General features: G+C 42.1%; 2 protein-coding genes across 2 annotated transcripts in view; both read left to right on the top strand.

The window, feature by feature from the left end:
- Positions 1-14,286, top strand: part of LOC123938189 (protocadherin alpha-3-like) — a 158,633-nt gene that overhangs the window by 69,358 nt on the left and 74,989 nt on the right.
- LOC123938185 (protocadherin alpha-C2) overlaps positions 5,018-14,286 on the top strand; it is a 117,441-nt gene continuing 108,172 nt past the window's right edge. The window contains exon 1 of the mRNA XM_045999325.1: positions 5,018-7,414. Within this exon, the coding sequence (XP_045855281.1) occupies positions 5,021-7,414 (2,394 nt within the window). The 5' untranslated portion in view covers positions 5,018-5,020. The remainder of the gene's footprint in view (positions 7,415-14,286) is intronic.

Here is a 14,286-nt window from a genome sequence, read left to right as displayed (position 1 = left end):
TCAGTAAAATATAGTAATACTTACTGATCCCCGGTTATTTTGTAGAACCTATGCTATGATCTCTAATTGCATCATTTCATCTAGTAATCTAATCAGTCCTGGAGTACTTAGCTGGCTCAGTGGGTGGAGTATGCAACTCTTGATCTCAGGGTCTTGAGTTTGGAGCCCCACCTTGGGTGTAGATACTACTTGATAATAAAACCTTTAAAAAAAGAAACCAGCCTTATGGCGCGAGTACATTATTTATCATAGTCACTTTGCTGATGAGGAACCTGAAGCTTAAGCCACAAATAGAGAGTGAGAAGTAGCCCAAACTCAGTTTCAGAGGATCCCAAATCCATTATGGTGCACTACTGCTCTGAGACTATTATCAGTTAAATCTTTTATTTATTTTTTAAGATTTATTTGAGAGAGAGAGGGAGAGTGCTTGTGGACAAGTGGGGGGAGGGGCAGAGGGAGAGAATCTCAAGCAGATTCTCTCAGATTCTCTGAGCCCAGAGCCGGTGAGGGTGCTCAGTCCCACCACCCATGAGACCATGACTGGAGTTGAAACCAAGACTCAGACACTTAACTGACTGAACCACCCTGGTACCCCCCAGTTGAGTCTTCTAAAATGCATTTAGCTTACTTCACATCTTGTAATTTTTTCCCACAAAAATATCCAGAGGCTTCTATGACTAGAGACTAAAGTCTTAAATCCTTCAAGATAGTAGTGAAGGAATTAAACTTTCCTGCCTTTGCCTACTACTGTCTCAAATATCTTTAGTTTTTGAATATGAAATATAACATATGTTCAATCAGTAATTTTTAAAAGACTTTATTTATTTATTTATTTGAGAGAGAGAGAGAGAGAGAGAGAGAGAGAACAAGCATGAGTGAGGGGCAGACACAGATGGAAAGGGAGAAGCAGACTCTCCGCTGACCAGGGAGCCCAATGCGGGGCTCGATCTCAGGACTCTAAGATCATGACCTGAGCTGAAGGCAGATGCTTAACTGACTGAGCCACCCAGGTACCCCCCAATCAATAATTTTTAAATACATATACAGTATTGAAATAAACCACCTAGGTGATTCCCTACAAGGTAGAAGGGGGGGTTGGGTTCCAGAGATTAGGCATGTTTTATCAAAGAGCGCCTTGAAAGATAACTTTTTAACTGGAAAGTTTTACTGATGGAGAGATTAGTATGAATAAATGAGCAGAGTTTGCTCTAGTGACTGTGTACTTGAAGGATGGAACAGGGGAGATTCTGCAGGTAAGAAATCCAGTAAGGAATTTTTCAGAATTTTCTAGGTATCAAGTAATGGAGACAAATCATGACAGTCAAAATAGATTGAAAGAAACATGTACAAAAGGCATTAGCGTATTGGAAGCAACCTAATAATGAATGATTTATTACAAATGATAAGAGAAAGACAGAAATACGGATGACACCAACTTTTTTGTTTGGTCATCTAGGAGGATGAGATTGCCATTAACCAAAATGTAGAATACAGTTGAAGAAACACTTTGTGTATGTTTGTCCAGCTAGCAAATAAAAACATTTAAGAAAATGTTATTCTTGCGATGCTAAGAGAATGCCATCGTGATTAGAAATACAGGTCAGGAGCTCAGGGATAGATTATAGATCTAGATTTGGGAGTAATTCCCTTATGGGAAAAAATATATGAAAGGATAAAATCAGAAAAGACAGATTAAAAAATGAGAACAACGTGTCCAAGTAAAGAATTGAGGTGAATATATATGCTCATTCTTGCGATTGCTGTAGCAAAGTACCAAAACCTGGGTGGCTTAAGATAAAATTTTGTTCTCTTACAATTTTGGTGGACCAGAAATCCAAAATCCAAGTGTTGCCAGGGCTGTACCCTCTGAAGCTCGAAGGGAAAATCTGTTGTCTCTTGCACCTTCTGATGGCTATCAGCAGTTCTTGACTTGTGGCTACACCATTCCAATCTCTATGTCCCTGGACATATTGCCTCCTTTTCTGCATATCTTCTTATCCATATATTTTTTATAAGGATACATGTGATAGTATTTTAGGGCCCACCTGGTAATCCAGGCTAAACTCCTTCAATCAATAATTTTTTGAATACATATACAGGACCCTAAACTTAATCATGTCATTTGCCACAGAAAGTAATACTCATGGGTTCCAGGGATTAATATGTGAGCATATCTTTTAGGGGAGTCACTATTCAATCCACTATAAGAGGCTTAAAATGATAAGTAGGCTGTACAACAGACAGCAGAAATAAAACTCCAAGTACAATACATCAAGTAACTGTTAGAAGTTTAAGGTAGAGAGAAGAGTTAAACAGAACTTGCTTTCCCCACAAAAAGTAGCAAATTTAAATGTGTGTGTATAATGTGTGTACATATGTATGGGCATGTGTATATGTAAAATATATATGTGTGTATATACATACATGGACACATGAGTATTTTTGTAGTGTGAGGAAAAGAAGCAAGTAAAAATACTGAAGATGCGACAGGTAGATTAAGAATGAAGATTAAAAAAAGGGGAAAAGAAGAAAGAATGAAGATGAAAATGAGGGGCACCTGGGTGGCTCAGTCCTTAAGTGGCTCCCTTCCACTCAGGTCATGATCCCAGGGTCTTGGGATCAACTTTTGCGGTTGTTGTCATTGTCGTTGTTGGGCTCCCTGCACCACTGGATGTCTGCTTTTCCTCCGTCAGCCTCTCTTCCTGCTCATGTGCTCTCTCTCATTCACTCTCTCTGTCAAATAAATATATAAAATCTTTTTAAAAAGGATGCAGATGAAGATGAAAAATATGGGGGCATCTGGATGGCTCAGTCAGTTAAGCGTCTGACTGGATCTCAGTTTGGGTCTTGATCTCAGAGTCTTGATTTTAGGGCCTTGAGTTCTGGCGTGGAGCCTACTTAAAAAGAAAACAGAAAAAAAGATGGACAATATGGAAGAGGATAGAAGAGAGAATAATATTTTAAGAGCATAAGGTTGACTTTATTATTTTTTTAATATTTTATTTATTTGACAGAAATCACAACTAGGCAGAGAGGCAGGCAGAGAGAGAGGAGGAAGCAGGCTCCCCGCGGAGCAGAGAGCCCGATGCAGGGCTCAATCCCAGCACCCTGAGATCATGACCTGAGCCAAAGGCAGAGGCTTTAACCCACTGAGCCACCCAGGTGCCCCAAGGTTGACTTTAAAAGTAGGGATCATTTTTCCTTAGTAGAGAAAGAAAAATGTTGATGCAAAAAAAGAGACATTGAATTCATATGTGATTACTTATCTCTCTGTGTAAATTATCTGAGAACAACATGGTGGGAATGAGGTTGGGAATTTGAGAAGGAAATATGGAAGAATCTCTGTATGCAGGAGGAAAGAGTTAATTAGGAATTCATTTGCAAGCCCAAATCAAATGTGAGAGTAAACTTGTAGAGAATATCATGATCCTGGTGAAGTAACATCCCTAAATGGAGAAGCTAAGTAAGAGGGAGAAAATGGTTAGGCTGTGTGTTGGAAGCTAAAGAAAATGTTAGAGGAGTAATAGAAGTAGGTGAGTGTTTCGGGGTATCTGACATATTTCACATAGTTGACTCTGAAGTCTAGGTTAGGTGGAGTGGAAAGGAAAACAAGGTAGAGCTTGATAGACAAGAACAACTACAAATAATCCAGGGACTGTTCAGCGATAGGAGTAAAGTCATGTTAATGAAAGTGATGTAATAGGAGAGAAGGGTGGAGGTAGGAGAATATCAGATACTCTACTCAAATTTTCAGAGATGAGCAAAGACACAGAAAGAACTAAACTCTTGTTTCATGGAGAATTGTGCACAGGACAAGCAAGATAATTATTGGAGCTGTACTCTATTTTGCCTGGAACTTTGTGACTTGGTAAAGATAGTTGTAGCAATAGGTAGAAGTAATATTCCCTTCCTTTCTTTTTTGCTAAAGATGTGTTAACATCTTTGCCTGCCTGTTGATATTTGGAAAATCAGAGTCAGTTGAAATGATAGTTAAGTCTTTTCCAGGGATGGGGAGGAGAAGAGTGAAGCTTAACCTACTGGTATTAATTCAAATGTCATCAGATTCATAGGATGCTAGTTCTTGGCATCTTCTATGCAAATAAAATTTTAAATTGTTGTTATGTCTTAATGATCTAAATTATTGTGTTTATGCACATGCTCACATACAAACTCATACACATTGATAGGACACTTTGTTTAAATACAAATATTTTATCCACATTTCACGATTGGGGGAATTTATACGTATGGTTTATTTACACAGCTGGTATATCACTTAATATTTTCCACGATCATCCATTTTATTCTTATAATTGATTATATTTCCATTTGGACTTAATGGCCATTGTGTGAGCAGTTCTACATAAATATTACAGGAAAAAGACATTCCCAACCAAAACCACCAAAGTTAGGCAGAACTGGAGACTGGTTTCCAAAAGTGAATATCGAATATTCCTCTTTCAAAATTCTGCATGGGAGATCCTGGCTGGCTCATTCAGCAGAGCATGTGACTCTTGATCTCAGGGTTGTGAGTTCAAGCCCCACACTGGGTGTAGAGATTACTTAAAGATAAAGTCTTTTAAAAAAAATTCTGCATGAAAGTTTTACACTTGGAAAAATATATTTGTGAAAAAATGGAATTCAAACAATTCTCAACTAGCATCCTATACAGGGCAGAATACAGTGACTTACTGTTTCTGGAAAGAAAGACATTTAATCTTCAATTACGTATTTGCAGTGAAAAACCTTACGAAATGACAAAAACAAAACAAAACCCTCTGCATCAATGGAAAATGTGAAGACCTAATCATTTCTACAGTTACACCTTCATGCACATGGTGTCGCTCTTCACTGAGAACATTTCCGAGAAGAACGTGCCTCTGCTTCCTCCTTCCTGCAGAAAATTTGGCAGGTAGTGGAAAAGCTCTGGTGAATCCTCCCCTCAGAAGCCCGTGAGAGTCAGTTTGCGGTAAGGTATAACTTATACTTCAGATTACCTTTGAATCGTTTTGAGTGTACCATGCTGTTCTGGCGAGGAGGCCCAGGAACCCCGAGTCTGCTGCTGTCGCTTCTGCTCCTCGCCGCCTGGAAGACTGGGAGCGGCCAGGTTCACTACTCAGTCCTGGAGGAGGCCAAACACGGCACCTTCGTGGGCCGCATCGCCCAGGATTTGGGACTGGAGCTGGCGGAGCTGGTGCCACGCCTGTTCCGGGTGGCGTCCAAAGGCCACGGGGACCTTCTGGAGGTAAATCTGCAGAATGGCATTTTGTTCGTGAATTCTCGGATCGATCGGGAGGAGCTGTGCGGGCGGAGTCTGGAGTGTAGCATCCACCTGGAGGTGATCGTGGACAGGCCGCTGCAGGTTTTCCATGTGGAGGTGGAGGTGAAGGATATTAATGACAATCCGCCTGTGTTCCCTGAAAGTAAGAAAAGAATAATCATTGCAGAATCTAGACCCCCAGAAACTCGGTTTCCACTAGATGGCGCATCCGATGCAGATATTGGAGTAAACTCGGCCTTGACCTACCGAGTGGATCCCAACGAGTATTTCGCTTTGGACACACAGAACAATCGTGAACAGACGTCTTCGTTGTCACTTGTATTGAGGAAATCATTGGACAGAGAGCAAATTCAGGAGCATAGCTTAGTATTGACAGCCACTGATGGGGGTAAACCGGAGCTAACCGGCACAGTTCAGTTGCTGATTACAATTCTGGATGTGAACGACAATGCCCCAGAATTTGACCAGTATATTTATAAAGTGACAGTATTAGAGAACGCATTTAATGGAACATTAGTGATCAAGCTGAATGCCACAGATCTTGACGATGGTACGAATGGAGATATAATCTACTCATTTAGAAGGCCTGTGTCGCCTGCGGTGTTATATGCATTTATCATAAACCCCAACAGTGGGGAAATTAGAACAAGAGGTAAACTAGATTTCGAAGAAAAGAAGTTGTATGAAATATCGGTGGAAGCAACAGACAAGGGGAATATTCCAATGGCAGGTCACTGTACCGTTTTCGTGGAAATACTAGATATAAATGATAATACCCCAGAAATCACCATCACTTCTCTGTCTCTTCCGGTGCGAGAGGATGCTCAGGTGGGCACTGTCATCGCCCTGATCAGCGTGTCCGACCGTGACTCTGGAGTCAACGGGCAGGTGACCTGCTCACTAACACCCCATGTCCCCTTCAAGCTGGTGTCCACCTTCAAGAACTACTATTCGCTGGTGCTGGACAGCGCCTTGGATCGCGAGAGCGTGTCGGACTATGAGCTGGTGGTGACAGCGAGGGACGGAGGATCGCCTCCGCTCTCCGCCACGGCCAGCGTGTCCGTGGAAGTGGCGGACGTGAACGACAACGCGCCGGCGTTCGCGCGGCCCGAGTACACGGTGTTCGTGAGGGAGAACAACCCGCCCGGCTGCCACATCTTCACGGTGTCGGCGCGGGACGCGGACGCGCAGGAGAACGCGCTGGTGTCCTACTCGCTGGTGGAGCGGCGCGTGGGCGAGCGTGCGCTGTCGAGCTACGTGTCGGTGCACGCGGAGAGCGGCAAGGTGTACGCGCTGCAGCCGCTGGACCACGAGGAGCTGGAGCTGCTGCAGTTCCAAGTGAGCGCGCGCGACGCGGGCGTGCCTCCGCTGGGCAGCAACGTGACGCTGCAGGTGTTCGTGCTGGACGAGAACGACAACGCGCCCGCGCTGCTGCCGCGGCCTGGCGCGGGCGGCGGGGGCGGCGCGCTGAGCGAGCTGGTGTCGCGGTCGGTGGGCGCGGGCCACGTGGTGGCGAAGGTGCGCGCGGTGGACGCGGATTCCGGCTACAACGCGTGGCTGTCGTTCGAGCTGCAGCCGGCGGCGGGGGGCGCGCGCAGCCCGTTCCGCGTGGCGCTGTACACGGGCGAGATCAGCACGACGCGCCCCCTGGACGAGGCCGACCCGCCGCGCCAGCGCCTGCTGGTGCTGGTCAAGGACCACGGCGAGCCGGCGCTGACGGCCACGGCCACCGTGCTGCTGTCGCTGGTGGAGAGCGGCCAGGCGCCAAAGGCGTCGTCGCGGGTGTTGGCGGGCGCCGCTGGCGCCGAGACGGCGCTGGTGGACGTCAACGTGTACTTGATCGTCGCCATCTGCGCCGTGTCCAGCCTGCTGGTGCTCACGCTGCTGCTGTACACGGCGCTGCGGTGCTCGGCTCCGCCCAGGGAGGGCGCGTGCGGGCCTGGGAAGCCCACGCTCGTGTGCTCCAGCGCGGTGGGGAGCTGGTCGTACTCGCAGCAGAGGCGGCAGAGGGTGTGCTCTGGGGAGGGCGTGCCCAAGACCGACCTCATGGCCTTCAGTCCCAGCCTTCCACCTGGTCTGAGTTCTACGGAGGGAACCGGTGAAAGAGAACCAGACATAGAACATTTGAAAGAGGTGAGTTCGTATAAAAACTGCCTTACTCTTTTAGCCTAACTCACAGCTTTATCGTTTAAGGTTCTTCATTCAGTTGTAACATTATTCTTTAATTTTGCTTGTCATCATGGTATTTAATGAGTGTTATTGACATTATGGATTGAGTTATTGTTCAGATTGGGGCTCCTGGGTGGCTCAGTCAGTTAAACTTCGGACTCCATTTCCTCTCAGGTCTTGATCTCAGGGTCGGGAGATTGAGCCTCAGGTGGGGCCAGTTCTGGGAGTTGAGCCTGCTTAAAGATTCTCTCTCCCTCTCTCGCTCCCATCCCCCCCAGCGCCTTGTTGAAATCGTTGAGTAAAAGCCACAAAAAATTACCCGTAATGCTAATCATTTGTAAGGTTTTTCTTAGTATTAGTAACAATTTGTAAGTATTTATTTCCTATATGTGCATTTACAAGGAAGCATACATTATGAATACTTGAGCGTTCAGAAAGGTTTGTTTTAATGAGGCTAATTAGAATTTTTTAAAAAATATTTTATTTGGGGCACCTGGGTGGTTCAGTGGGTTAAGCAGCTGCCTTCAGCTCAGGTCATGATCTCGGGATCCTGGGATCGAGTCCCGCATCGGTCTCTCTGCTCAGCAGGGGCCTGCTTCCTCCTCTCTCTCTGCCTGCCTCTCTTATCTACTTGTGATCTCTCTCTGTCAAATAAATAAAATCTTTAAAAAATATTTTATTTATTTATTTGACAGAGAGCTAGAGAGAGAGCACAAGTAAGCAGAGCGGCAGGGAGAGGGGGAGAGAGAGAAGCAGGCTCCCTGCTGAGCAGGGAGCCCGATGTGGGCCGGATCCCAGGACTGTGGAGTCATGACCCGAGCCGACCGCAGCAACCCAACCAACTGAGCCACCTGGGCGCCCCTAATTAGAATTTTTAAACGAATGTCTTTATCTTAAAAATTTATTCATATACCATATATGTGTTTTATTTTATTTATTTATTTATTTTTAAGATTTTATTTATTTATTTATTTGACAGAGAGAGCGATCACAAGTAGGCAGAGAGGCAGGCAGAGACAGAGGGGGAAGCAGGCTCCCCGCTGAGCAGAGAGCCTGATGCGGGGCTCGATCCCAGGACCCTGAGATCATGACCTGAGCCGAAGGCAGCGGCTTAATCCACTGGGCCACCCAGGCGCCCTTATTTTATTTATTTTTAAAAAGATTTTATTTATTTATTTTACAGAGAGTGAGACACAAGTAGACAGAGAAGCAGGCAGATAGAGAGGGGGGAAGTAGGCTTCCCCGTGAGCAGAGAGCCTGTGCGGGGCTCGATCTGAGGACCTTGAGATCAAGACCTGAGCCGAAGGCAGAAGCTTAACCCACTCAGCCACCCAGGCGCCCCTATGTGTTTTATTTTAAAGACCACATAACCTTTTATTACAAAAAAATGCCCTTTAAATTTCATTTTATTTATTTATTTATTTATTTATTTATTTGACAGAGAGAGATCACAAGTAGATAGAGAGGCAGGCAGAGAGAGAGAGAGAGGGAAGCAGGCTCCTTGCTGAGCAGAGAGCCCGATGCGGGACTCGATCCCAGGACCCTGAGATCATGACCTGAGCCGAAGGCAGCGGCTTAACCCACCGAGCCACCCAGGCGCCCCTAAATTTCATTTTTAAAAACACTTTATTTACTTGAGAGAGAGAGAGCACACAGAGCGAAAGGGAGAGGCACCCCCCCATCCCCAAACAAGGAACCAAATGCAGGGCTCCATCACAGGGCCCTGGGATCATGATGGAGCAAAGACAGACACCCAGCCGACTGAGCCACCCAGGTGCCCCAGTTCATTTTTGTTTCTTAAAAAAAAAATATCTTTGATTTGGTCCCTCCTCATTTCCTTCTAGTCATCTCACCATCCTTGTCAGGTATCCAGTACAAAGGAAGCTTGTGGTTTTCTTTGCACATATTTATTTGCAATGACTTAATTGCTCCACATGTGTGTACATCTTTTAGATTTTTTTGTTGTTTGTTTTAGAAAGTTTATTAGGACAGATAATTCATTTTATATTTTTTAGTCACCAATGTCTTTGGAAATCCCTACAAATCTTATACTTTTAATAGCTGTCTAGTCCCCCATAATGCAGAGTGAATCACTGATATATTCAGTTATTCACGTGTTGATTAACCCCGCATTTCAAGTGTTCTTTAGCGCTCATAAGCCATGCTGTACTGTTATTTACATATTCCTAAAATATTGGTGCTTTTATTTCCGTGAAATTCACTTTCAGATGTGGAATGGACACATCAAAGTGTATTGATAATTTTAATTTTAAAATGTGTTGCTAAAGTACTGTTCAAGTACATTCAATTGCCACCAACAAGTTATGAGCACCCTTTCTTGTCTTTAAAATCAGTCATAGTTTTATATCTCATTATCTCATATATCTCATACTTTAATTTTAATTCCACATACCACCAGTGAATTTGAGCATATTGTCATTTGTATTTGGTTCTCTTTGATTTGTCAAGTAAATTACTTGTCCATTAAAAACTTGAAAAGTTTTTTTTTGTTGTTTTCAGTTTGGGAAAGTACTTTGTAAAACATAGATATTAACTGTTATCTTCTACCTATTTCATAAATATTTTTTCCTCCTATACAATTTACATTGATTTGTTTAAAGTATATTTTGCCAGATAAGAGTGTTTTTCATATTTCTATACTAAAATATGTTAATTTTTCTTTTATGGGTTTTACAGTCTCCACATTGAGTTAGGAAGATGTTAATTTTTTTTAGGAAGATGTTAATTTTTATATGGAACATCCAATAATTAAATTAGTAAACATTTATTTCTAATTTGTTTATTTGAAAAATTGAAGTATAATTGACATATAACATTATATTCATTTTAGATAAACAGTGTAATTTATTTGACATTTGTATATATTGGGAAATGATCACCACAAGTCTAGTTAATACTTATTACCATACATTGTTATAAAATTTTTTTCTTGTAATGAGAACTTTTCAGATATACTCTTTTATTTATTTATTTATTTATTTTTTTAAATTTTTTTTAAAGATTTTATTCATTTATTTGCCAGAGAGAGAGACCACAAGTAGGCAGAGAGGCAGGCAGAGAGAGAGGAGGAAGCAGGCTCCCTGCGGAGCAGAGAGCCCAATGGGGGGCTCGATCCCAGGACCCTGAGACCATGACCTGAGCCGAAGGCAGCGGCTTAACCCACCGAGCCACCCAGGCGCCCCCAGATATACTCTTTTAGTGACCTTCAGATATGCAATTCAGTATTATTAAAAATAGTAACTATTCTGTGTATTATTTATTTTAAAATCAGATGTTTGTACTTTTGCCCAACTTCACCCATTTGCCTACTCCCATCCACTGCAAATGGCAACACTAATGTGTTCTCTGTATCTTTTATTTTATTTTTTTTAGGTTCCACATAAGTGACATAGTTTTTCTTTTTCTTTCTTCTTTTTTAAAAAAATATTTCATTTATTTCCTTGAGAGAGAAAGAGAGAGCATGCACAAGCAGGGGAGGAGGGACAAAAGGAGAGGGAGAAGCAGACTTCCCACTGGGCAGGTTGCCCAATGTGGGGGTCCATTCTAGAACCTTGGGGTCACAACCTGAGCAAAAGGCAGACTCTTAACTTACTGAGCTACCCAGGTGCCCCCTTTTCTTTTTCTTTTTTAAGATTTATTTATTTTAGAGCAAGAGAAGGAGAGCAGGGGAGAGCTGGGGGGAAGGGCAGCAGGAATCTTAAACAGACTCTGCTCAGCACAGAGACTTCTCCATCTCACAACCCTGAGACCATGACCTGAGCGGAAACCAAGAGTCTGATACAGCTGACTGTGCCACCAGGTGCCCCCAAATAATTTCTTTTACTGTAGCTATTTATTGCTATAAATTTCCCTCTTAGCCCGGCTTTTGCAGCATCCTATGTATTTTGGTACATTGTGTTTTAATTTTCATTTGTTTCAAAATATTATTTCCTGTTGATTTCATCTTTGGCCAACAGCTTTTTAGGAGTGTGTTTTTTTTTTTTTAAAGGAGTATGTTATTTAATTTCCACATATTTGTGAATTGTCTAGTTTTCCTCCAGTTATCAACTTCTAGTTTCATATGATTGTGGTCAGAAAACCTACTCTGTATGATTTGAGTCTTTTAAAGTTTGCTGAGACTTATTTTGTGACCTAGCACATGAAATATCCTGGACAATGTTCCATGTGCGCTTGAGAAGAATGTGTATTCTGCTGAAGTTGGTGGGTATGTTCTGTACATGTCTACTAGGTCCATTTGGTCTAAAGTAGAGATAAAGTTCAGTGTTTTCTTATTTATTATCTGTCTGGGTGATCTATCCATTGATGAAACTGGAGTTTGAAGTCCCCTGTTATTCCTATAATGTCTGTTACTCCCTTCAGATATGCTATTATTTGCTTTATATATTTCTGTGCTCTGATGTTGGGTAGATGCATAAAAATTGTTACATCCTCTTGATGACTTGACCCCTTTTTCACCATATGATGACCTTCTTTGTCTCCTGTTACAGTTTTTTACTTAAAGTCAGTTTTATCCAATACAAGTATAGCTATTCCTGCTCTCTCTTTTTGTTTCAGTTTGCATGGAATATCTTTTTCCTTCTCGTCATTTCAAACCTGTGTGTGTTGAAACTGCTGTGTTGAAACCTGTGTGTGTTTAAACCTGTGTGTATTGAAACTGCTGGAGGCGGCATATAGTTGGATCTTGTTTTTAATCCATTCAGTTGCTCTATGCCTTTGATCGGAGAATTTAATCCATTTTCATTTAAAATAATAATAGGTAAAGTGGTGCTTGGGTGGCTCAGTGGGTTAAAGCCTCTGCTTTTGGCTCAGGTCGTGATCCCAGTGTCCTGGGATCAAGCCCCGCGTTGGGTTCTCTGCTCAGCAGGGAGCTTGCTTCCCCCTCTCTCTCTGCCTGCCTCTCTGTCTACTTGTGATCTCTATCTGATAAATAAAATCTTTAAAAAAAGAATTTCTAAAAAAATAATAATAATAGGTAAGGACTTACTATGTCCATTGTTTTCTGGCTGTTTTATAGTATCTCTGTTCCTTTTTTCCCCTGTCTTGCTATCTTCCTTTGCGAATTGATTTCCTTTTCTTTATCTTGTGTGTATCTTTGATTTCCTTTTCCTTATTTTGTATCTACTATAGGTTTTTTTTATGGTTACCTGTACTTTAATTGAAGCATCTTATAGACATAAGCCTATTTTAAGCTGACAACAACTTGGCTTTTTTATAAAGATTTTATTTATTTATTTGAGAGAAAGGGAGCATAAGTGGTGTGAGGGGCAGAGGGAGAGTGAGAAGCAGATTCCTTGTCGAGCTGGGAGCCCAATATGGGGCTCGATCCCAGAACACTGAGATCATGACCTGAGCTGAAGGCAGACGCTTAACCAACTGAGCCACCCAGGCACCCCAATAAGTTGGCTTTCATCACATGCAAAACTCTACTCTTTTACTCCTTCCCATCTTATGTTTCTATTGTCATAATTCATGTCTTTTTATAGGGTGTATCCATTAACAAAATTATAACTATTTCTATTTTTAATATATTTGTTCTTTAACCCTTAGAGTATGGTGGTTATCACACCACTATATTACAATATTGGGTATTGTTACTCTGACTCTATACTTACTTTTACCAGCATATGGTATGTTTTCATATGTTTTTATGTTACTAGTTATCATCGTTTCATTTTAGCTTGAAGAACTCCTTTCAGCATTTCTTATAAGGCAGGTCTAATGGTGATGAACTCCCCAAGCTTTTGCTTATTTGGGAAAGTCTTTATCTCACTTTCATTTCTGAAGGATAACTTTGCTGCATAATGTTTTCTTGGTCAGTGGTTTATTTTTGTTTCAGAACTTTGAATTACATCACCCTATTCTCTCCTGGCCTGCAATGTTTCTGGTGATAGCCTAATGGGGGTTCACTTATAAGAGAGAAATTGTTCTCTCTTGTTGCTCTTAAAATTTTCTTTGCCTTTGATTTTATATAGTTTTATTATAATTTGTCTTAGAGAAGATTGTTTTGGAGTTACATTTTGGGGTGACCTATTAGCTTCATGAACTTGGATTTCCAAATCTTTCCCCATGTCTGAGAAGTTCTCTCTCATTATTTCCTTAAGCTTTCTACCCCTTTCTCTCTTCTTTTGAGATTCCAGTGATAATTTCTTTTAAAGGTGTCTCCGGGGCCAGTGGGTGGTTCAGTCAGTTAAGCATCTGTCTTCAGCTCAGCTCATGATCTCAGGATCCTGGGATTGAGCCCCATATCAGGCTCCCTGCTCAGCAGAGACCCTGCTTCTCCCTGCTTGAGCTCTTTCTTTCTTTCTCTTTCTCTGTCAAATAAATAAGTAAAATTTAAAAAAAAATTTAAAAAATAAAGTTGTCCAATAAGTCCTGTATGTCCCATAGGTTTTCTTCATTCCTTTTCACAATTTTTTCTTTTAGCTCCTTGAAAAAAAATTTTTTTAAATTTAAATTCGGGGGCGCTTGGGTGGCTCAGTGGGTTAAGCCTCTGCCTTCGGCTCAGGTGATGATCTCAGTGTCCTGGGATTGAGCCCTGCATCCCCCTCATCAGGCTCTCTGCTCAGCAGGGAGCCTGCTTCCCCCTCTCCCTCTGCCTGCCTCTCTGCCTACTTGTGATCTCTGTCTGTTAAATAAATAAATATAATCTTAAAAAAATTTATATTCAATTTAGTTAAAATATAGTGCATTATTACACGAATAGAATTTAGTGATTCCTCAGTTGCATAAAATACCCAGTGCTCATTACATCACGTGTCCTCCTTAAGGCCCATCATCCAGTTACCCTATCTCCCCACCCCCTCCCCTCCGGCAAC

The sequence above is a fragment of the Meles meles genome, chromosome 3 (genome assembly GCF_922984935.1).
Source record: "Meles meles chromosome 3, mMelMel3.1 paternal haplotype, whole genome shotgun sequence".
NCBI lineage: Eukaryota > Metazoa > Chordata > Mammalia > Carnivora > Mustelidae > Meles > Meles meles.
Note: the sequence above shows the minus strand (reverse complement) of the source record. Positions and strands in the feature narration are given on the sequence as shown.